This window comes from Myxine glutinosa, chromosome 1 (assembly GCF_964187855.1).
Source record: "Myxine glutinosa chromosome 1, kmMyxGlut1.1, whole genome shotgun sequence".
NCBI lineage: Eukaryota > Metazoa > Chordata > Myxini > Myxiniformes > Myxinidae > Myxine > Myxine glutinosa.
This window is the reverse complement of record NC_136261.1, coordinates 258240179-258265748: the sequence shown is the minus strand read 5'-3', so window position 1 is coordinate 258265748 and position 25570 is coordinate 258240179. Positions and strand designations below refer to the sequence as shown.

The following is a 25570-nucleotide window of genomic DNA, read 5'->3' as shown; positions in this document are numbered from 1 at the left end:
AAAGGTCAGAGTGTCAGCGTCACATAAAATCAGCAATTTTCATCCGATTGACCTGAAATTTAAAGAATTTCCATATTGCGTCACTGAATTGATTCATCAATCAAAAGATAGAAGATTATTCTTTTTTTTTTTTTAGATCAAAAGTTCAAGGCTGCCTAACATCGTCAATTTTCATCTTGTATTTTTTAGCTGTTTCCATCATGTTTACCATGAAGAAGAAGAAGACATCTGAATGCAAAGTGAACAGGGACTGGCTTTGCATTTCCAGATGCTTTCTAGTTTGATCTTATTTTATTCAATTGTTCTTATTTTTCTATTTAAATGTCTTATTTTATTGAGATTTTGTGAGACTGCAACGTATCTCATTGACTAACATGTTAGAAACTGTTCACCATTTGCGATTTCGTCATTCACTGAGATTTACAGGAATGTGTAACCCCCACCGGCAGCAAGGTTTTACTGTACTCGACTCAGACCACGTGGCCACTGACCTCGACATCCTCAAATTATTTTGATCAACAAAAGGGCAATATGATAACACCCGTGTTCTCATTCTACATATTGGATTTTGAAAGGATGCAATGTTAATCGCTGGCAGCACATTAAATGAGGTTCAATGTCGTCTCTCTTATGAAGATGCGTAAGAGAACACCCGTGGCAACTCGATGGTATTTATAGAATACTTACCCTGCACAGTCATCGTCTCTCTTATGAAGATGCGTAAGAGAACACTCGTGGCAACTCGATGGTATTCATAGAATACTTACCCTGCACAGTCATCGTCTCTCTTATGAAGATGCGTAAGAGAACACTCGTGGCAACTCGATGGTATTCATAGAATACTTACCCTGCACAGTCAACTTGGTGAAAGCCAACTCTTCTATTTTTGAACATTCCTTTTTTTTTGATCCAATATGGCTGCCAGACCACGTGAGCGATGACATCATAAATTTATATTCTCTAAATAATTGTCGCATAGATCATGCTCAATAAATTTCAAACTGATCAGACTAAGCGTTGTCCCTGTCGAATTATGATGTCATAATTATGGCACCAATGACGTCATCATTAACAACACCGATTCCGCATATAGAGTTATTTACAATGAGCCACGTTTCAATTTTTAAAATGCTGACACGGCACACACTTTACTTTACTGAAATACAGACACAAATGTTATATTTTTGTCAAAAATCGTCGGAATTTTGCCAAATCTGTTTTGGTCATGTGTTAATATACCTCAGCGATCGACAAATCTGAAATCAGAATTTTATTTGAGGTCAAAATGACCCCGTGAGGTCGCTCCGTACTTTACCTGCTCGTCATGTGCAGTGTGATAATTTATTCCATGCCCACTCTAGATGACTTTTCTTCTTCACGCAATAACAACTTCTAGCTTCCAGACCGTACATCCAATCATCTTGAAATTTTGCACACATGTTACACTTCATTACCTCGACTATAATATAAAGTTTCACATCAATCAATGAAGCGGTTCAAGAGTTATACATTTTAAAAATATTTTCGTTTAATTACTTCTGTCTGCCAAACCACGTGACTTATCGAAAATTCCAAAAGGTCATTTTAGTAGACTGATATGCTGAACACAACTGTGAGGTTTCCCCTCGATAGGATCAAAAATGAGGGAGGAGCTAGGTTATAAAAGTTTATGCTTAAAAACGTCATAACTCAGAAACCATGCTCGCTGACTTTTTTGTTCGTCATGGGTATGCGATTTAGCTTGCAAAGTTTGGCCTCGATCTGTTCAGTCGATTTGGAGGAAATTTGATTTTAGTGGTTTTTCAGGCTTTTCACTCAAAACAATATGGCGTCCGAACCATGTGACTTACGACGTCAATATAATTTTATTTCTGCATCAATTTATACCGAGAAGATGCTGAAGAAATTTCATCCTGATCAGATAGTTTTTTACTCGTCGAATTATGACGTCATAACGGCGGCACCTATGATGTCATGATTCTCATATGTTATTCCGCATGGAGAGTTCTTTGCAATGAGACCTGTCTCAATTATTTCTGTGCAGCGGTTTTTGAGATATAGCGGTGCAAAGTTTTTTGTTTTTTCCAAGATGGCGCCTGTACCACGTGACCTGTGACGTCATAATATTCACTAAATATTATACAGGAGGAGAGCCTCCTATGGTGAAAATTTCATGTCAATCGGACCAACGGTTGCCGAGAAAATGAATTTTTAAAATGCAGACACGCACGCACATACCAGACAGACACGTACGTACATACCCGATTGCTTAACCCTGCCTTTCGCTTCACGAGCGCAAGGTAATGATAACGATGGTAATGTTGTTTGTTATTCACCACTGCTCTTGGGAGGAATGTTTCTATCAAACTTGTCGAAAAAATAGATGTTGATTAGCTCTGAATTCCAACCAGTACATCTTGAATAGACATCTGACGAGTACATATGTGGATATCTCTATCTTCCACCAATCTTTACCCACACCCCCCATCTCCCCCTCACCCCCCCCCCCCCGCACCCCCGCCCCTCTCCCCAAACACACTGTGTCAGATGGATTGTTAAGGGGTCATTTCTCACAGGTTGCTCAAATCAGTCAGTAGCCTGTCTTGTGTCAAGCTTTGGGAAACATTTATGCATTGAAGGTTGACATCTGAATTTTGATTAAGTGGTATTTTCTCTTATTTTTGCTATAGAATCTGGTTATTATTTTTTAAAATAATTATTATTGTCGTTGTCTGTTTGTGTACACAGCATCCAGAGTCGACTCGAATTGAGGGAACAGCTGAAATGCAAATCATTCAAGTGGTATCTGGAAAACGTTTATCCTGAACTCAGGTATTCTTTGTTTAATTTGGGTGTCGAAGGGTACTGTATTTACCTTTAGGAAGTAGTCTAATACGAATATTACTACTGCTACTACATTGGCCCCAATTTATCCCACCTTATTTGCGATTGGCTGTGGGGGAAGTTTTGTTCAAGACTTTCAGCAAGACTTAATGTTTGGTTTGACTGGAGCTGATTTGGGCAGGAATTTGAAATTTGGCCAAGATGCCGGTCATGTACTTTGTGCGATTAAACACTGGGATTTTTTTTTCAATCTCATAGCTAATGCTAACAGACAGGACAAGCCAGCCTCATGTCCATCCCAGGGCCAGTATACTTTGTTATGCCCTGAATATGAATCACCAATCCATCAATTTATAGTTTGGTCAACAATTGTAACTCGACTAGACATACAAAAGATATTGTCGTGTTCACCCGCCGGGATTAACACCCCTGGTGACGGATGGCCAATCGAGCTTTAACTCCGAGGTGTACCCAAACTATGGTGGTGTTATTTATACGCGTGAGGATGTAGTGGAGGGCAGCGAGGCTTACCTGCACGGGAGGACGCAAAGCGGGTTTTCCGAACCACCAACAAATAAACCGGGACCGGACAAGGAATTTAAATTCAACAATTAATGGGTTTAATGAAAGAAATGCCAGAGAACAAAGAAATGTACGGTAAACTAAAATTCCTAAATTGAGACGTCTCCACACGGACCCATGAAACAGACACAGAAATAAATAAAATAACGAAAGTAAAATGTGTGTGTGGTGCATTTGCGTGCACTCCGCCTGGCATCCGTGACTGTCCGGGGTCGTCAAAGATCCCGCGTCCCTGCGTGGGAAAACACGCGTTGGCGCCAAGTCCGTTCACCCGCCAGCCGTGGAGCGTGAAGCGAGCAGGCCCTCGCTCCTTCCTCGCCATCTGCTCCACAAAGCACTGAGGTGAGACAAGAGAAGGATGCGTCTGCCAAGAGTGTGCACGAACTCCGGCTGCCCGCGATTCCAGCCACGAACCAAGAGAGTCGGTGTGCACGAGCTGCGACCGTCTGCCATGAAGCGAGAAGAGAGCACAATGCTCAAGCACAAATAGACAGAGCACAAATAAACAAGTTCGTTCGTAATGAAAACCCAATGCCAAGAGAAGAACGTGTGATTGCATGCTATTAAATCCAGTCGAGAGGAAAATGCCGGGACGTCCTTTTTACTCCTCGGTCTCGAACGTTCCATCATGACCTCCGCATGCGCTCCAATCAGCAGGTGCCATCGCACCACTCCACGGCCATGACCAATCACCTCCTCTCGGGGCGGGGCTTCACGGCCCTTTTGATGACTCGGCTGGTGGCGTTAGTGGTAATGTTCGAATGTCCGCATCCGGTAGCTTTATATGGTTTATTTGGTGTAGGTACGGAGTGCATGGCTGGTGTTGCAAGTGTCATAAGGAACAAAGGGAAAACCACTAAAGCAATTTACAGACAGGGACACATACCCTAACTATTCCTTATACCCTAACTAATTGGCATGCTCCACCCCTCACATGGAGACGAATATACAACCTTACGTGACATCCGGCCTGACTTAAGTACGTGAGGGTTTCTTCTTCTTCGTGACATTCAGAGCACGCTAATCTGTACAATCTACCTGGACTAAAGTATTTCGTGAGCTACCCCCATAAACGTAACAATATGTATGCAAAAATAAAATTAAAACTAGAAACGTTTTTTAATAATAATCAATGAAATAGGACAAACATTTCATATCTCAGGCATGTTTCTGAAGAAACACCAGTTGCAATAAGTTTTCTGCTTTTTGGGAATTTGGAGGGGGGAGGTTGGGAGGGGTGGGGGAACTGAGACATGATGCCCGTTGGCAAGCAAATGGTGTGTCACGGTCCATCAACAGAAATAGGTTGCAACCTGTCGAAAACCTTTTTGAGTCAATAAACAAGTTTAAAAGAGACATTTTAACAAATTAGAAGTCAATTAAAATGAGATAGTATTGGAATTAAAACAACAGTAGTAATTGCATAGGACTACGACTCAAGTTTGATGTTTCGATCACCGAATGTTCTTCGTCCACCACATCCACCATGTATTAAATGACTTCTGGAGAAGGGAAGTTGGTGGAGGGAAGGTGGGGTGAGAGAGGTTTGGCAAGGATAGCAGGGGCTTCACCTGCCTGTGAATCAACAGTCCCATGCAAGGTCACCTCGGATGGGGAGTTATGAGATGAGTCTCACCATCCATTTGTGGGAGTGTGATGCCCTGCTCCTCCTTCGTTATCTCCTTCCTCGTTGTCCGCTCCTTCCTCGTCGCCTCATTCCTCATCTCCTCATTCCTCATCACCTCATTCCTCATCGCCTCATTCCTCATCGCCTCATTCCTCATCGCCTCAATTCCTCACCCACTCATTCCTCATTGCCTCAATTCCTCGTCGCATCATACCTCCTCCCCTCATTCCTCCTCGCCTCATACCTCGTCACCTCATTCCTCGCCGCCTCATACCTCATCTCCTCATACCTCGTCCCCTCATACCTCGTCCCCTCCTAACTCGCCGCCTCCTACCTTGTCGCCTCCTACTATGTCTCCTCCTACCTTGTCATCTCTCTCTCCTTGTCATCTCTCTCTCTCCCTTTTCGCGTCTCTCTCCCCTTGTCGCCTCTCTCTCCCCTTGTCGCGTCTCTCTCCCCTTGTCGCGTCTCTCTCCCCTTGTGGCGTCTCTCTCCCCTTGTCGCGTCTCTCTCCCCTTGTCGCCTCTCTCTCCGCTCTCTCCCCTCTCTCCCCTCTTTCTCCCCTCTCTCTCCCCTCTCTCCCCTCTCTCCCCTCTCTCCCCTCTCTCCCCTGTCACCCCTCTCTCTCTCTCTCTGTCACCCCTCTCTCTCTCTCTCTCTCTCTCTGCCTCCCTCTCCCTGTCGCCTCTCTCTCTCTCCTTGTCACCCCTTCCCTTCCTTGTCGCCCCATCCTCTCCTTGTCTCCCTTCCTCTCCTTGTCTCCCTTCCTCTCTCCCCTCTCTCTCTCTGTCACACCTCTCTCTCTCTCTCTCTCTGCCTCCCTCTCCCTGTCGCCTCTCTCTCTCTCCTTGTCACCCCTTCCCTTCCTTGTCGCCCCATCCTCTCCTTGTCTCCCTTCCTCTCCTTGTCTCCCTTCCTCTCCTTGTCTCCCTTCCTCTCCTTGTCCCCATTCCTCTCCTTGTCTCCCTTCCTCTCCTTGTCTCCCTTCCTCTCCTTGTCCCCTTCCTCTCCTTGTCCCCTTCCTCTCCTTGTCCCCATTCCTATCCTCGTCCTTGTTTTTTGGTCAAATACCAAAACAATTGCAATTACGGGCACATTTTTCACACATTTTTGAATGAAACTTTGTATATGCAATCAACATTGGGAGATGCATGAAATATGTAACGATTATTATTTTTTATCTGATCCCGGGTTCATGCCCCAGCAGGTGGGGTCCGAGGGCCACAGAGGTCAAAACGGGAAAATAAATTTAACTCAAAATTTAATATTGGGTCATTACTGGTGGAACTTTTTGCCATCTTTCAACTTTGCTTTAGGTGTGAAGCGTGGGACTTGTGATTGTCTGCCATCGACTTCGCTCTAGATATTATTATTTATTATTATTATTATTATTATTATTATTATTATTATTATTATTACTATTACTATTATTATTATTTTATTTGTTCGAAAAAAAACGTCTAAATACTGTAGTTGATTGAAAATGTGTTTATAATTGGATGTTGGGGCAAAACAAATCGACACTATTTATCAGTCAGTTTAGGACTAAATGTTTGCCTGCTAGGATTCCAGACAAGCAGGACGTGGCTTTTGGGGCACTGCAGCAAGGGGTCAACTGCCTTGACACACTTGGTCACTTTACTGATGGAGCAGTTGGGGTGTATGAGTGTCACAACGCCGGTGGGAACCAGGTGAGGCATGGAGATTGTGAGCACGTTTTTCTCAAGGACATTGTTGGGGCTTTTGATGGTGCCATATGAGCCATTGTATGAATATGTAAATACTAAGTGAAGGCTCATGGACCTCGACAGCTCAATGAGGTAAACAATTTGTAGTTCTGTGACATTTATCGTCCGTGAGACGATAGGTACACTAATAACGGGATAGGTACACTACTATGCAAAAGTTTGGATTTTCCAATGATATTCAATCATACATTAGGGTACATTCATCAAATTATCTGTGATAAGTCATAAGTGTTTATTATCGTAAATTAACAGCCATTATAAATGCTCATGAAACAAACTGCTGAAGTAAATACCAAGAACCGTGTCATTTTATATTATCAGTCAATTCTGCCCTTTGCCTTCTTGAGTGCCATCACTCTTTTTATCCATGCTTTCTATATACGACTGAAGGACTCTTCAGTCGCATACAGGTAACAATACTTCAATAGGTAACAATACAGGAACATTGTTACGGAACCGGGGTTCAGGGTTCACCATGAGGGGAACTTCTCGGACTCCCCCCGACATCCGCTTATATTAATTCTTGTATTAATATACCTGTATATATATTGTCACCATATATATATATATACACACTGTATGTTACGAATGGTAATGGTAATGGCGAATGGTTCGATGGATGTGCGGAGTATCGTTGAGAGAGAGGAAGACAAATGATGAATTGCGAAAGATGATGGGAATAGAGTCTGTGATTGATGCTGTGAAGAGGAACAGGTTGAGATGATTTGGTCATGTGTTGAGGAAGGATGAAAGTGACTGGTTGAGAAGAGTGATGGAAATTAATGTAGAAGGAAGTAGAGGACGGGGAAGACCGAGAAAGACTTGGCTAAAGATGGTGGAAGAAGAAATGCAGGCAAGGGGGTTATCAAGGAGAGATGCAGAAAATAGGGCAAAATGGAGAAGATTGTCATGGGGACCGCAAGGCTAACCCCTGCTCTAACAGGGAAAATGGCCTTAAAATGCATATTGTTGTTGTTGTTGTGTATATTACACATCAGGGACTGGTCTCCTATATCCACCACCGCTTATATTAATTCAGTCTGGGAATTCTTCCACAAAAGCTGCTCTCTTTTGTACAGATTCATCACATCTCGTCTTTACTCATCCTCCTGCTCTTGGTAATCTGAATCATATGGTGAGGAAGTTGCATTAAAACAACTTGCATTCTCCTCCTGGAAGGAAAATCCAACTGAAGACAACTTCAGATCATTCAACAAAGCTCGCAACAAGTGTGTCCCATCTCTGGAGAGCCAGAAAACAACATCTGTCCAATCTCAAGAATGAGCTTTCAAACTTATCTCCCTCTAAAATCTGGTGGCACCTTGTCAAGACTTGCACCCTCTGCCCTTTACGTGCTTTGTCCCCCTCAGGTATCTTCATGACGCACACGGTTCAACCCCCTCCTAGTGGAACTGCTAAATCCAGAACCATTGCTCACCTCCACTCATTTATTTGTTCCTCTTTCTTTCCCACCTGTGGAACCACCTCCCATACCCTCTTCAATCTCATCCTTCCCTCCAGGTCTTAAAGACAGCTGTTCACCACCATCTCAAGTCACCCCCCCCCCCCCCCCCATCCAAAATCATGATATTTTCTACACCTGATAACCACCCCCACCCCTCCCAAATTTTTTGCTTATGTGTCCATCTTGTCCATCCATTGCATTCAAGCTTACCCCTCATCGTAACCTGAATCCCTTGTTTGTCCGTCTCCGTCTATTTCCTACCTACATCCTGCTGTTGCCGTTTCCCCTTTCTCCTGCTGTTCTTTTTGTTATGTTGTGTCCTGATTTGTTCTGTGTCATACCTTGGATCATTCCACAAAGACGATCGAAAATTCCCCCTAACTCCCTCCCCCCAATTCAAACAATGCCCCCACATTTGCAGATTCGACATTCGCCGCATTTTCCATGAACGTATCCCCCGCGAATGCTGGGGTCCGACTGTATTGTATGTCGGTGGTACGCAGGGGAACAAGGCTATGAAGTTCACACAGGGTATCAGTATGGAAATTGAGGGCATAGCATCAAGTCACGAAGAGGCGGACACCAGGATTGTGGAACATACCAAAGCTGTTGTAGAAAAGGGAACGGAGCATATTGTGGTAAGCAGTCCTGACACTGATGTCGTTGTGCTGCTTTTACATCACCACACTATCATTGGCTGTAGGGAGATGTTTCTTCCCACGAGTAGAGGGTGGAAGCATGGCAATCTCACAATGTATATCCCAATCCACAAAATGTATGAGGATTTGGAAAAGAAAGAACACGACATCATGTTGCCACTTTACTGTCTAAGCAGTTGTGACACTGTGAGCTCCTCCTGGGGTCATGAGAAGTGAACAGCGTACCGTTTGATGATGCAGAAAGCTTAAAAATCCCACGTTCGGTCCATTTTTGGGAAAATTTGACGTTCCAAAAATAAGAAAAGGTCATGACCACCAAATTCGTTGGGGCATTGTATCGTAAAGCATATTGTAAGTCGCTGAAATTTCTCAGAGGTGAGTAAGCAAGTCTGAAAGTACCTGTGAAGAAGCTACCAACAACAGAAAACAACTTCAGTTTACACCTTCAACGGTGCATCTATCATTTGCAAACATTAGATTGGCATTGGCATGCAAAAGTTATTAGATCTTAGATTTTGGTTACGAACTTTAGATAGAAAATAGAAAATAGTTTTGTTTTTGGCACCAAAATAGAAAATAGGACAAAATGGAGAAGATTGTAATGGGGCCCGCAAGGCTAACCCCCGCTCTAGCAGGGAAAATGGCCTTAAAATGCCTGTTGTTGTTGTTGTTGTTGTTGTTGTTGAGTTGTTGTTGTTACGAGAAGTCCCCAGATGGGACATCTATAATACCAAAGTTGATGAACCAGCCTGCCGCTGCCCCAGGGCTGTGTTGAATCACGTTGTTTGCTATTGCCAAAAAAAAAAACTGTGATTCCCAGTGCACTTGTCTCGAGAATGAACAACCCTGCACGGCAGCATGTAGCTGCAAAGCAGTGGGTCCAATTGATGCATTAGATGACTACGGCACGTGATGTGAAAGTCATCTGACACGTGCAGCACTGATATGACGGCGAGTTCGACTGTGAATCCGACGATGAGTAGTTTGAGAGTTTTGAATGAACTGTAGTCCGCTGTATTTAGGTGTGTTAATAATCATATAATGTGAATAGTGTCATGATAGTCCTTGACCCTGAAAACAAAGGGTTGGGCACCAAAATCATCCTACTTGGTGCTGTAGTAAGTGATTTAAGAGAGTTTAACTTGGAGATGGCAGGCACGGAGGGAAACGGTGGTGCATGCAAATTGCCGTCACTTTTCAACTCGTCATCACTTTTTTTCATGAACTCCACAAACCCCCCAAGGTCGGTTTTAGTGGTGATAACAAATGTTATTATTCCGGCCGTGGTTACTCGAAAATGAAGGAGTTTTTTTTATTCCTGCAGGACCATAGAGTTATGTATGCTGGCCACTGAGCTGTCTAGCCTGGGTGTGAACCTCGGCCCAGCTATAAAGTAATCAAAATAGGGGTTGATTAAACTTGTCAACAGGCTGATTTTAATAGCTGGGTATACTGTACATGCAAGAATGTGAAAAGGCAGTGGGTTCATTCTGTATACATATAGAACGAGTGAACTTTGAACAACTTGACCACCCTCCACTCCTAACAGCCTGTGTGTGTATCAAGAATGATGTCGTTGTTTTCCATTTTTGGGCACTGTTAACCTCCCGTCCTCTGTCAATCTCCTTTATGGGCTGAAATGCTACAGGTAAAAAGCTCTTTTCATAACTGTGGTAGTTCACCGAGAGGTTGAAATCTGCAGTTGTCTTCGCATGATTGTTTTTGGTAATACACCAGGAAGATTCTCCTTCACTTCCTCTTCGAGATGACATTTTAGATATGTCCGTTGAGGCACTTATATTTAACAAAATGAAATGCAGAGTTTGTTTGCACATATTTTTTAACTCTAATATGCCAGAAAAATGGGTGCAATCACCATATCTCACCAAACGCCATTTTCTACATTGTATGTTGGCCACGTCTGTCAGGAATGGGCTTTTACCCGCGAGAAGACTCTGAAGCATATGGATCTGTGCTTGACTGTCACAGAACGTATTCCCGGTGGACTCTTGAAACTGCAGGGTTGTCGTGCCGATGATGGGCGGCAGGTATGTTCCGTTTTACATGCAGGTTGTGGCCTTACCGAGTGTAGAAAGGCAACTCACTTTTCATATTGGCTCTAGTTCCACTTATTCCTTTTGAAGCTCCAATGCATGAATTCAATATCGTAATGAGCAGCATTGCAGGCTGCTCATTACAGTGTTAAAGCTTGCAGTTTCAAGAGCAGAACTGCTCATTTTATAGTCCCAGCTTAACGGAAAAGCAAAGAGCCTGCCATCTTTTTATTCTAACAGCTGTTATCTTTCCCTATTAGTACACACAACCACTTGCCATAATGGGACATATATTTATTGCATATGCAAATATGGCACAATTGTCGATTCATTCCATGTTTCACAGAACGAACCTTTGACCCACCAAGTTTCTACGGAATAAACATGGGAACTTGGTCTCCATGCTTTAATACCACATTGGCAGGGCATCCTCAGCAGTTACTAAAGCATAAGCCAAACAAAGCATTTGTTTCCAATAACACAACAGAAACATGAGGGTAAGTCAGCCAGTAATTCTATTTATTTTGAATAGGTTTGAATTCAAATATATATATAATTACAGTCGTCCCTTAGTTTTATGGACATCAACACGTCAAAGCAAAATCGTTCCCACATGGCAAGTATCCCTTCATCCCAGGGAAAATAATTTTCAATTATGACAACAACACACAAATGCATTGAACATGTTAACAATCTATATAATAATACCGTAAGGACTCGACTTTGTTATCCCTTTTACGCCGCACCCAGTGACCCGATGCCCACGGCACTCATGGATTTACGATCTACGATCTACGGATTTACGATCTCTTTGTTTATCACGTACAGACATAGTCGAAAAATCTGAATTAGCCGACGTTGGGGCCCAAAAGCATCCGATTAACTGCCGATACGACGCCATCTTACGACGCCATCGTATTGGCGTCTGCTGGGCGAAGGCGAAGCGAGCCGTCCGCTGATTGGACAGTCGAGTGGTGTGAACATGGGTGGTGTGAACCAAATGGTCTTTTTATTCCCTTGAACATTTTAAATTAGGATATATAAGGAAACGTCTTTATCGTCATTTTAATAAAGTTAAATGGAGTGACGTTGCGATACTCGGGGTGCGTTGCATAAATCCTCGTAACTCAGAGAGGTGTAGCAGGTGGCGAGACGTAAGGAAGCTTAAAGATAACGAGCTGAAAACAGACGAACGATATGTCAATCTCTTTCTACACCGAACGGAAATAAAAGTATGAGAGCGGGAAGGCATGGCCTGAGCACTTCGAGCAGAGAGGACTGATTGGACTTAACTTAAAGAGAAAAAATTGGAGCTTAACGGAAGAAAAAGATCCCATGAGCGCTCCCCTATGCCATCCATAATGGTACACTCTATCCATAGACCACATCCTCCCTTCCGTGGATGTTCCACGGGTTTCGGCTAGTTTATACATTAATTCAACTAGAACGGCTTTCAGTAGAGTGCATACCTCCACGAGGCTGAACAGTTTAGGTTTTGTAGTCCAGTGATAAGCCGGATCTGCATCCAGACTTTAACCAAAACCTAATCAGCTTGCAGTTCTTGTCACCTACTCAAAACATCCACCAAGTTTCGTCTGAATCCCTTCATAACTTTTTGAGATATCGTGATGTATATTTTTTGGCGTTACCTCTCAATGGTAAAGAATCACTTTAAAAAAATTCTAGTATCTGAAGCTGGATCTTCACCAAACTCTAATCAATTTGTCCTTGTCACACACCTAACCTGTCCACCAAGTTTCGTCCGAACCTGTCCATAACGTTTTGAGATATACTGCTCACAAATAAACAAACAGACAAAACATCAGGGGGTGAATACATTATAACCTGTGTCCACTTTCGGTGGCGGAGGTGAGAATTAATATCCCCATATACATATGCATACCTCCACAATATCACTCCAATAAATAACCAAAAATAACACATGGCGAGTTGGTACAGTGGGCAAAAAGTAGCCGCTGGTTGTCTTCTTGTTCCAGTGGTCTTGCAGAAGGTTAGCGCAGGCTCCATCCAAGGCGATTCCAATGTCATCTTCAAACAAGCAAAAACTATCTCTGCATTTAGTGTGAAACATCTCTGCACTTAGTGTCTTTTCTGGAAAGTTGGCTCATAACCGAAGCTTCACTCGTGTAGAATGAAGTCTGCAGTCAAGAACAACTTATAATTGTTCCATCCTGCACTTCTAGAGCTGTACGAAATCACTCAACTTAGAGACCGGTATAGTGTTCTCTTCCTTGCGATTTTCTTCAATGAACATCATTAGTGTTCAGCAAAGACAATCCCAGAACTAATGCTTTCATTTCCCTTGTCTTGTTTTCTTTCTTTTATGACTGCCTTTGTTGCTCGATTGTACAAGTCCACAAGACACGTTGCATGATATTTGCTCTCTATGGCAACCATATCTACTTCACTAAGCTTTGCCATAAGCTTGGTGTCTTGGATCCAAGCTGCACTTGTCTGCACTTATCTGTCCAGCTGAAATGTTGATGCTTCATGAAGTCCATCTGAACTGGCTGGTCCTTCACAGAAAAAGCAGATTCCCATTTTTGATGGACGCAACAATTTTGATCTTGTACAAGTGGATACCTTTGGAATATCATTACCATCACAAGGTTGACCTCCTCTGCAGATACTTGTAGCTCTTAGCAGCATTTTGTTGTTGCAATTGAGGCTACAAGTCCTATGCCAAAAGGCATTGTGTGTGGTCATAATAGATTCAACACCACGACCATCATCTGGTCTTTCCAGTCGAAAAGAGAGCTTTCCAAGATCACTGAATTTGGCCAGATTTTTTGCCAAAGACTTGTATCCACTTCTGAAGTCTTTCCTTTTCAATTTAGCTGGACAATTCAGTGGCTCATTCTTAACACTCTGACAAATAGTGCAGAGGCTCCGATAAATCTGATCATGGTACCCAGAATATTCATTTGGCGCTAGTTCTGCAAGTTTTACCCTCTTTGACATATTTGTTTACCTAGTGCTTGCACTGTTTTAACTACTGGGTACTACTATCTCCTTTTTATGTTTATCATAAATATCGTGCAAGCGTACGACAACCAAGTCCTCCCGATGTGGCACAGCTCACTCGTTTTGGACTTAGTCCTAAAGGACTTCACCACCTTGTACTTGTAACTGACGGTCCAGAAGTGCACCGGCGATGCGTGCATTCTGATTTTTTTTTTTTTTTTTTTTTGTATACTGAATCGAGGCTCGTCAAAGAGCTAAAATGCGTGATATTTATATTATTTACAAGGGAGTACATGTATAGTTTGTGCACAAACAGGGCACAGGCTGCCCCATGATGTCATTGACCAAAACGTAAGGGAATCCATGGGTGTCTGCAATTTTGAAATAATGCCCCCTCCACATTTTTCAGTCTTGAGACATTTTAACCCATTTCTTTCATTAAAACAAGATTTTTGGATTTAAATTGACCCCTTTTAGGAGGAAAGTTTGGTGAGCCGAGCAGGGTGCGGGGTGCTTTGTTTATGTCGGTGACCAAAAAATTAAATTTAATACATTTTAAATAAAGGCTGTAACAACAAAATGTGAAAAAGTTGTGGGGTGTGAATTCTTTCTGAAGGCACACTGTATCTTCTTGCAGAGTGCATGTAATTCCATAGATCATATTGTCATAGGTATGATGACAGGGAGATCCCTACAGGAGAGAACGGGGAGATCACCCCCACCCCCAATGACAGGGAGATCAGGAGAAGTGGTGGAAGTATTGGTCAGAAGAAGAGTGGACATATGTTGTGTGCAAGGGACGAGATGGAAGGGAAGTGGTGTGAGAATGGTGAAGGGTAGGCAGGGACGGAAATACAAGTTTGTGTGGCAAGGGTGCCTGGAGGGCGTGAATGGTGTTGGTGTCCTGTTTTCTGAGGAGTTTGTAAACAGTGTGGTGAGTGTGACTAGAGTGAGTGATAGGTTGATGATGGTGAAAATGATGATTGGAAAGCTCTTGGTGAACGTCATCTCGGGATATGCTCCGCAGGTTGGTCGGAGCGATGAAGAGAAGGACAAGTTCTGGTGTGCGATAGAGAAGCTGATGGAAAACGTGAAAGATGAGGAAGTTGTTGTGGTAGGAGGAGACCTAAATGGACATGTGGGAAGGAGTATGGATGGTTTTTAGGGAGTTCATGGGGGTTATGGATATGGTGTGAGAAATGGAGAAGGTGAAAGGATTTTGGAGTTTGCTGATGGAGCTGATTTGTTGATTTGTAATACTCAGTTCCAGAAAGAGGATAATAAGCTTGTTACATACACGTCAGGTGGGTCGACGACAACCGTTGACTACCTGATCGTGTGTAGGCGAGATAGGGGGCACCTCCGGGACACAAAGGTGATCCCGGGGGAGGAGGCTGTTTCACAGCACCACTTGGTTGTCTGCGACATAAGGGTGAAAGGTGCGAGGAGAGCTCGGCGGGTGAAGTACCAACCGAGAATGAAGGTGTGGAGGTTGAAAGAGGTGACAGTAAGGGAGGCATTAAAAGAGAGGCTGAGTAGGGTAGAGGATGATGTGGTTGAGCCCTGAAAGTGGTTGGATGTCAATGAAAGCTAGTCTGTTGGGAGCCGTTGGTGAGGTATGTGGATGGACAAAAGGACCACCGAGGCACTCGGAAACATGGTGGTGGGATGATGAAGTTGGAAAGAGGATTGACGAGAAGAGGAAGAAGTTCAAGGAGTGGCAGAAGGCGAAGGGTATGGGACCAGAAACAGCAGAGCATGAAAGTTATAAGGCAGCCAAGAAGGCTGCAAAGAAAGAGTTAGCAAAGGCGCAGGAGGCATGTAGGAAAATGTTCGGAGAACGCTTGGATTCGGAAGAGGGTCAGAGAGCAGTATTCAGGATTGCAAAGCAGATAGCGAAAGAGAGGTGTGATGTGATGGGGGTGAGTTGCTTGAAGGATGAAGTGGGACAAATCATTGTGGACCCAGATGGAATTAAAGGAAGATGGAAAAGATATATGGAAATGCTGTTGAATACAGAGAATAAATGGGGTGGCAACATAGAGAGTAACCCAGTTTTATGACCGGCAGAGAAGATAACTGAGAAGTAAGTTGAGGAAGCGATAAAAGCAATGAAGAGTAGAAATGCGGGAGGGCCGACGGGAGTTGTGGGAGATATGTTGAAGGTAGCAAGAAGTTGGGGTGTGAAGAGAATGACAGAGATCTGTAATCTGGTGGTGAAAGAAGGCCGCATTCCAGTGGATTGGGAACTGAGTACCCTCGTCCCTCTATAGAAGCGGAAAGCTGACCCTCTGTAGTGGGGCACGTACCGAGCGATAAAGTTATTGGAGCATGGAATGAAGGTATTGGAAAGGGTGTTGGAGAGGAGGATAAGGAAGAAAGTGAAGATCGACGAAATGCAGTTTGGATTTATGCCAGGAAGAGGAACGACAGACGCGCTTTTCATTGTGAGGCAGTTGCAGGAGAAGTACATGGAGAAGAGGAAGAAGTTGTTTCTTGGGTTTGTTGATCTGGAGAAAGCATTCGATAGGGTTCCACGCAAAGTATTGACATGGGCATTGAGGAAGTTAGGAGTGGAGGAATGGTTGATCAGAGTAGTGATGGCAATGTACAAAAGAGAGCGCACAGCTGTAAGGACGAAGGATGGGAACAGTGGTGAGTTTGAGGTGAAGGTGGGAGTGCATCAGGGGTCGGTACTAAGTCCACTACTATTTGTAGCTGTGATGGAGGTGCTGGCTCAGAACGTAAAGGAGGGTTTACCGTGGGAGTTGTTGTATGCAGATGATCTTGTGTTGATTGCGGAAAGTATGGATGGACTGAAGGAAAAGATGAACAAGTGGAAGGAATGTATGGAGACAAAAGGTCTGAAGGTGAAAATCGGAAAGACGAAGGTGATGGCAATTGGTAAAGCATGTGGTGAGGTGGAAAGAACTGGGAAGTGGCCATGTGCTGTGTGCAGGAAGGGTGTCGGAGTGAACTCCATTCAATGTACAATGTGCGCTGAGTGGGTTCATCAAAAATGTAGTGGTCTGAGAGGGTCATTAACCAGTGTGGCAGCTACATTCAAATGTAAGGTGTGCACAGAGGGAGCTGCAGATGGAGGAAATGTTGAGTTGGATCTTGGAGACGGCATGAAGCTGGAAGGTGTGAAAACATTTTGCTACCTTGGAGACATGCTGAATGGAGAAGGTGGATCAGACTCGGCAACGGTTGCTAGAGTGAGATGTGCATGGAAGAAGTTTCGGGAACTGAGTGGCGTGCTGATGAGGAGGGGAGTGTCGTTGAAGCTGAAGGGAAAGGTGTATGCTGCATGTGTGAGAAGTGTTATGATTTATGGGAGCGAGACATGGGTAATGAACGTAGAGCAGCAACGAAGGCTGGAAAGGGTGGAAATGCGAATGGTTCGGTGGATGTGCGGAGTATCGTTGAGAGAGAGGAAGACAAATGATGAATTGCGAAAGATGATGGGAATAGAGCCTGTGATTGATGCTGTGAAGAGGAACAGGTTGAAATGGTTTGGTCATGTGTTGAGGAAGGATGAAAGTGACTGGTTGAGAAGAGTGATGGAAATGAATGTGGAAGGAAGTAGGGGACGGGGAAGACCGAGAAAGACTTGGCTGAAGATGGTGGAAGAAGAAATGCGGGCAAGGGGGTTAACAAGGAGAGATGCAGAAAATATGGCAAAATGGAGAAGATTGTCATGGGGACCGCAAGGCTAACCCCCGCTCTAGCAGGGAAAATGGCCTTTAAAATGCATGTTGTTGTTGTTGTATATTGTCATAGGTACAGTTGAAATTGTTCCTGACTTTAATACTGTACTGCTTTTGTTTCCTGAGAGCAAAGTGGTCATCTTGATGAATGGACAGGTGTTGCAGTGACTATGTGAATACTTGAATGTTCCAAGTGTGAGGTCAGAGGGATATGCTCCTTTAATCAGGATTTTTTTTTCCAAATTTCTGTCCCACTTTAAAGATGATAGGCAGTTGTTTGAAAATTGAGGTGGTTTCTGGATCATTCAGGAAAAGCTTGAAGTTACTCTGGATGATGTTCCTGGCTTGAAAGTTGAAGGGATGGTCGATCAATGTGAAGGGGATGCTTTTATTTATTTATTTTCTGAGAAAGTTGTAACACCGTCCATTTGTCAGTGTTGCAAGTGAGCTCCAGTGCACCAACCACAATGGAATTGAGAAATGCTTGCTCGGTGCAGAACGTGCCCATCTCATTTGATTTTAATTTGATGCTGGAATCGTTACTACACAGATGACAAAGCCTGAGGAATTGGGAATATGAAATTGAACTTTTGATGTGGGAGGATGAATATAGAGGTTAGCTGGATGAATATGTACGATTGTAAGCAGTGGTGGAAAGTCCATTCTCTTTGACATGAATATTAATGTTGAGAAAGGTGGCAGAAGGACCCAATATCCTATGTGAAATCGAGGACGTGGTGGAAGGAATTTTCAAAGTCGTTAAACCATTCAAGATCATCTCTGCTACATAATGCAACATCATTGCAGCATTGCTACATGCAGTACTGGGCCGTGATGTATTGTGGGTTGACATTCTGCAGAATTGTTTTTCTAACACTTTTTTTTCACCATTCCAGTCAGGCATATAGGGCTGTCAACGCATTTTGATTGACTGGACGGGCATTCTTTTTTTTCCGTATGCCGAGGCATTCTTTTGTTTTGAAAAGGAAAATCACAATCCTGGACGGGTCGCCACTTCAAGGCAGGATACTCGAATGGCTCATTTTTCCCAGAGCTGGTACCTATTTTTTCGACCTCGGAAGGATGGCAGGCTGAGTCAACCCACCTGGTGTTTTATTATGGCACCACAGGGGCGTGAACGCGGAGAGGGCCTTAACATCTTAAGCCAGCTACCTTAACCATTAAGCATATTCAAAATATTGTGTTACCAACGAGGAATAACCTTTCTGCATTTCAAAAATCGAATAAAGTAGGAAAAAAAAAATTTCTGCCAAAATAAAAAATGTATAGTTGTTGGTACATTGAGGAAAAGTAAATAAACAAGGCAAGGACGATAATAGTGTTTCCTTGCCTCTCTGTTCCATCACCCTTACATTGTGGCATAAGTAAATTGCAGACACGTTATTTTACAGGTGAACTAAATGTCCTAAACTGCCTCCACTCCCTTCTGGCGTACCAAATGTTAGCCCAGCACTCCAATGAACATGATGGTTTGATTTTGCACCCATTTCAGTTGCCAGGAAAAATAATGTCAATTCTTTAATCTTCATCCAACAATCTCTTCCAAAATAAAAAGTGATTACATCAAAAAGCCAGGGCATCCTCATGCTTCTCTGAGCATAGATCTTGTATGCAAAATCACTGCATTACCATCCTTGCCTGGTTTCTTTACTATTTCACAAAATTGCACTCGTCATCACCCTTTCAGCCATTTTTTTGTGTGTAAAACGTTTGTTTTTGACAGAAAATTATATGTGAATGGCTATTGGTTTCAAAGGTGATGATTGAAGGCATATGAAATGTAAATCACATACAGACTTACAAAACCAACAAATAACTTGCAAACGCACCAAACACGTCGACTGTGCAGTCACATTCCTTCCCTGCTTTTTTCAATTTTACTTTGTGTTCAATATGCGATTTAAGATTCTAGAACTTCTGATTTGGAACTTCTGCTTCTTTGCTGTAATAAGGACCACATTTACAAGAAGTTGGATACAAATGTTTTGCTAACTTGTATAAGCGTATAATCCATTGGATGCTACGAGAACGTATGAGGAACTGAGATTCAGTCTTTGTGGACTTTGCTTCGTTGGCATTGTCAATGCCTGAAAAAAGGAAACTCATTCCGAATGTTGCTTTTTCTTGTTTTCCAGCCCAAATTGCTGCCATCGCATAAAATTGATCGTTAGCAAATAGAAGCCGTGGTCTTTATAAATAAACAAGCAGAAAAGCCCGTCAAAATGACAGATGATCCTTCTGGATTTTTACACTATTCAGCCTTGAAAACTCGGACTAAAACCCAAATCACGCACACAATCCTTCATTTCTTACCAAAATGACTCCTCCCTTTATTTGGGTGGTGTACGGAGAATAGACCGCTGCAACCTAGATTGCATACATGAAGCAAAAAATGCTTACTGCTTTTCTGCATATATACAGACTTGGCATTTAATATGGAATCTTTTTTTTGTGGGGCTGAACTTACTTTTCAAGATGACTTAGAACCAAAAGTTCATTGGAATTATGTTGAAATTATTCTAGATTTTGTTAATGTGACCTTTAAAAGAAACAAAAACCACATTTGACATTTCGAAGCAAATAAATTGATCCTTGAAAGTGATGTAAACTGATATCGAACTAAATTCACGGACAGTACTGTGTTAAACTTCTGTACGTTTTCCAGAAGTATCTCTTTATTTTGCACATTAGCCAAAAAAAATTTCAACAAAAACAAAAGCTAAATTATGACTGGGATTACGGACAGTAAAATTACAGTTCAGTACTTCGTGTAACCCCCACGAGCATTCAGGAGAGCACGTACATGTCGAGGCGTGCTGTTCACGTGATTTGCCAAGGTTTGGACAGGAATCGCTTGCCATGCAGTGACAATAGCCTGCTGCAATTCACGCACAGAGGTCGGCTGCTGGTCCAAGTTGTCGATTTGACGCGTTAATTCTGCCCACAAGTTCTCTATCGGATTCACATCCGGGGACATGGCAGGCCACTCCTTATTCTCTACACCACAGTCAGCAAGAAAGTGTTGGATCATGCGAGCACGATGAGGCCGTGCATTGTCATCTTGGAAGACAAAGTTTCCTCGAAAGGCTGCACGAACAAATGGAAGCAATGTTTCTTCCAGAATGACTCTGTACTTGAACTGGTTCAGGTTTCCATTCAGAACAACCAGGTCAGTTTTGCCCTCTGCATGAAAAGCAGCCCAAACGGTCACCCCACCACCTCCAGCCTGGACTCTTGGCACTATACAATCTTCGTTGTGGGCTTCATGCACTTGTCTGCGCACTCGGACGCGGCCATCTTGACGATAGACCAGAAATCTAGACTCGTCACTGAAGGTCATGTGATTCCAGTTTCCTGGCTGCCATTGATGGTGCTCTCTGGCCCACTGCAATCGGCGCTGGCTGTGTTGTCTGGTCAGGCATGGCTTTCTCAGGGGACGCATGGCACAATAGCTTGCTTGAACCAGTCGTTGGTTGACTAGACTTCTGGATACAGGCACATTTGTCAGTTGCTGCCACTCTGCCCTAAGCCGATTAGCTGACTTGGTACGGCCATTGCAGACTCACCGGTGCATCTGGCGATCATCTCTCCTTGTGGTTCTGCGTGGACGTCCTGGCCTCGGTATTGGAGTAGGGACACCCCTCTGAGCATTTCGTTTCAGGATCTTTGACACCTGACCTTGAGTGATGCCATACTGCCGAGCAATAGCACACTGTTTCATGCCAGAATTTCGTAAAGCCACCACTCCATGACAAACAGCATTGTCAAGTTGACGGACCATCTCCAGAGGAAGCGGCAATAACTTTTGTAGACGTGCAGCAGTTGTTTTCCACTAATGCAGAACGCAACAACCCTTATATACCCGATTGTGAAGCCAATCGTCAAATGTACCTGTCCTTACATTTTGTCACGCTACCTGTGATATAATCCTGTTATTGACTTCTTGCTGCGAAAGACAATCAGTGACATGCTTCTTTCAACAAAGACATCACCGAAGCGTAAAAGAAACTCACCAGATTGATACACTGAGTTCAGAAAGTAAACCCAAGTCAAGAAAAAAAAAAATTCCATATTAAATGCCAAGTCTGTAATACATTGTGGTTATATAGCTCGGATAAATCCAATTGCACGTGGTCATGGGCTGACACCGGAGCCCTAAGACCTGTGGTGTGAGACAAATGCACCTTCACAAAATGTTGGACGTATGATTTTTTTTTTCAGGTTACAATTTTGGGTAGAGGTGGGCCAGCTCTCCAACCAATGGGGTGACAGCAGTCCGTCCACACATACATGCATATATAGTCCAAAAAGGAACTGGTATTATAATATATATAACTAGCAGAGGTACCCGGCTTTGCACGGGAGTGGGAGGAGGAGGGGAGGGGGAAGAGGAGGGGAGGGGAACGGGGGGGAGGGGGGAGGGGGAAGCGGGGGAGGAGGAGGGGAGGGGGAAGAGGAGGGGAGGGGAATGGGGGGGAGGGGGAAGGGGGGGAGGGGGGAGGGGAAGGGGGGAGGGAAGGGTGCGGGGGTGCCCAGGGGAAGAAGGGCCCCTCCCCTCCCCCTCCCCCCCCTTTCCCCTCCCCCCCCTCCCCTCCCCCTTCTCCCCCTCCCCCTCCCCCTTCCCCCTCCCCCTCCCCCCTCCCATCCCCTTCCCCCTCGTTCCCCTCCCCTTCTCTTCCCCCTCCCCTCCTCCTCCCCCTTCACACCAGGGGGGTTGACTCAGCCTGTCATCCCACCGAGGTCGGAAGTCGGAACTCATTGTCGTCAAATAAATGTAGCCTGTATGTTTCACTCTTTGTCACATGCCGTTGGTCCCATGTCAATCGGATGAAGTTGAAAAATTAACGTTACGAAGGTTCTCTGGGACGTACTGATTCCGAATAATGAAGTTGAAAAATTAACGTTCCGAAATACGCTAATTACGCTAACAGAAGCGCTGGAGGGAGCACTGCGCTCCCTCCCTTAGATTCCCTCCCTCTTCTGCTAGCGCTAATTACGCGTAACACACTAATTTTAAAACCCGAAGTTTTTTTAATTTTAAGGTGTGCTGTAGTCAGAAGCGCTAGAAGCGCTGCGCTCCCTCCCTTCGAATCCCTCTCTCTTCTGCTAGTGCTAATAATACGCTAATTTTAAAACCCGAAATTTTTTAAATGTTTATGTCTCCGTGACATTCCTGGGACCATCCCGAGTCGAACAGTACTTTCCGCTCGCAAATCCGTCCACGGGTTCTCGAGATCTTAGAGATCGTAGATCTATCAGGATACAGACACAGAGGCCAACTCTACTTTATATATATAGATTATAAATATATATATATATATATGAATGAATGAATGAATGAATATGAATGAATCATATGAATGAATCATTCATTCATTCTTTAAATATATATATATATATATATATATATATATATATATATATATATATATATATATATATATATATATATATATATATATATATAATATATTAGCAGAAGTACCCGGCTTTGCCGGGTGGGGGAGGGGAGGGGAGGGGAACGGGGGGGAGGGGAGAAGAGAAGGGGGAGGGGGGGAGGGAGAAGAGGGGGAGGGGGAGAGGGGAGAAGAGGGGGAGGGGGAGAGGGGAGAAGAGGGGGGGATGGGGAGGGTGAGGGATGGGAAGGGGTGGGAGGGGGAGGGGAGGGGAAGGAGGGGGAGGGGTAAGGGGGGGAGGGGGGGAGGGGAGGGGGGAGGTTACATTACACCGATTTACATTGAAAACTGCTGAAATATGTACGCAACTTCAACTTAGCACAGTTTAGTAAATACTCGAGATAAATCCATGCGGTAAAAGATTGCTGAGAGTTGCTAAGACCTACGACTTAGAAATTCCACCTGGACACACTTCAGGGGGCACTTTCAAAGGGGAGATGTGCTTATTCTTTCTAAAAAACATTTTAGGTGTGGTATAGACACGATATTTGCATGCATCGGTTTCAAAAAGCGAACAAATATGGTAAATATGACTCACGTGAAACCAGGATCCGTCTCGGTGGTAGCCATGAGTGTGTAGATGTCACATGATCAGTCATGAAGAGTGGTTAAGTCCAAAATATGGCATACCATGGCATAAAAACGATTTGCCCGCAAAGCATTGCACCGCAATGGCGGTCACAGTGTGCCATGCACAGCGTGACGTAAGTAGTGCGTGTAGCGCCCCTGGCGGAATTACCGGTCCCTATCAAAGACATTTAATTCATATCGCACAAAATCGACACAAAATACGATCGCTTTTCGCTCTGAATTACGTGCAAGCGTGCGACGGAAATCACCATCGCCCAGCATCGAATGCCAACCAAGATGGCGCCCGGTAACTGCATCTCCACCTATGTGGAGTGAATGGCAATGGTCACATCACGTGATCGCTCTGAGCGAATCAGTCTAGCGGCGGGGATGGAACATCACGTGATCGCTCTGAGCGAATCAGCTAGCTGTTCTGACACCGGCTGAGATTAGCGGGTACTTCTCTGAAATGCGCTGAGGTAAATATGAATAAAAAATATGGATCGTCAAATATTTTGAGGTCGGCCATGTTCGTCCCAGGCTCAATGGCCATGTCTATGCCAAATATCAAGCACGTGAGCCTCTCCGTTTTGGAGTCTATCGGTAACATTACACACACACACACACGCACACACACACACACAAATATATATATATATATATATATATATATATATATATATATATATATATATATATATATATATACAGACTTGGCATTTAATATGGAATTTTTTTTTTGTGGGGGTGAACTTACTTTTCAAGATGACTTAGAACCAAAAGTTCATTGGAATTATGTTGAAATTATTCTAGATTTTGTTAATGTGACCTTTAAAAGAAACAAAAACCACATTTGACATTTCGAAGCAAATAAATTGATCCTTGAAAGTGATGTAAACTGATATCGAACTCAATTCATGGACAGTACTGTGTTAAACTTCTGTACGTTTTCCAGAAGTATGTCTTTATTTTGCACATTAGGCAAAAAAAATTTCAACAAAAACAAAAGCCAAATTATGACTGGGATTACGGACAGTAAAATTATAGTTCAGTACTTCGTGTAACCCCCACGAGCATTCAGGAGAGCACGTACACGTCGAGGCATGCTGTTCACGAGATTTGCCAAGGCTTGGACAGGAATCGCTTGCCATGCAGTGACAATAGCCTGCTGCAATTCACGCGCAGAGGTAGGCTGCTGGTCCAAGTTGTCGATTTGACGCATTAATTCTGCCCACAAGTTCTCTATCGGATTCATATCCGGGGACATGGCAGGCCACTCCATATGCTCTACACCATGGTCAGCAAGAAAGTTTTGGATCATGCGACCACGATGAGGCCGTGCATTGTCATCTTGGAAGACAAAGTTTCCTCGAAAGGCTGCACGAGCAAATGGAAGCAATGTTTCTTCCAGAATGACCCTGTACTTGAACTGGTTCAGGTTTCCATTCAGAACAACCAGGTCAGTTTTTCCCCCTGCATGAAAAGCAGCCCAAACGGTCACCCCACCACCTCCAGCTTGGACTCATGGCACTATACAATCTTCGTTGTGGGCTTCATGCACTTGTCTGCGCACTCGGACGTGGCCATCTTGACGATAAACCAGAAATCTAGACTCGTCACTGAAGGTCACGTGATTCCAGTTTCCTGGCTGCCATTGATGGTGCTCTCTGGCCCACTGCAATCGGTGCTGGCTGTGTTGTCTGGTCAGGCGTGGCTTTCTCAGTGGACGCCTGGCACGATAGCCTGCTTGAACCAGTCGTTGGTTGACTCGCCTTCTGGATACAGGCACATTTGTCAGTTGCTGCCACTCTGCCCTAAGCCGATTAGCTGACTTGGTACGGCCATTGCA

General features: G+C 43.9%; 1 protein-coding gene across 2 annotated transcripts in view; it reads left to right on the top strand.

Moving 5' to 3' along the window:
- The window catches only part of LOC137436689 (polypeptide N-acetylgalactosaminyltransferase 2), a 246484-nt gene that overhangs the window by 206454 nt on the left and 14460 nt on the right, over positions 1–25570 (top strand). For both annotated transcript variants that reach the window (XM_078786246.1, XM_078786247.1), the window contains exons 13-15: positions 2749–2832; positions 6618–6744; positions 10854–10973. In XM_078786246.1, the coding sequence (XP_078642372.1) occupies positions 2749–2832; positions 6618–6744; positions 10854–10973 (331 nt within the window). The remainder of the gene's footprint in view (positions 1–2748; positions 2833–6617; positions 6745–10853; positions 10974–25570) is intronic.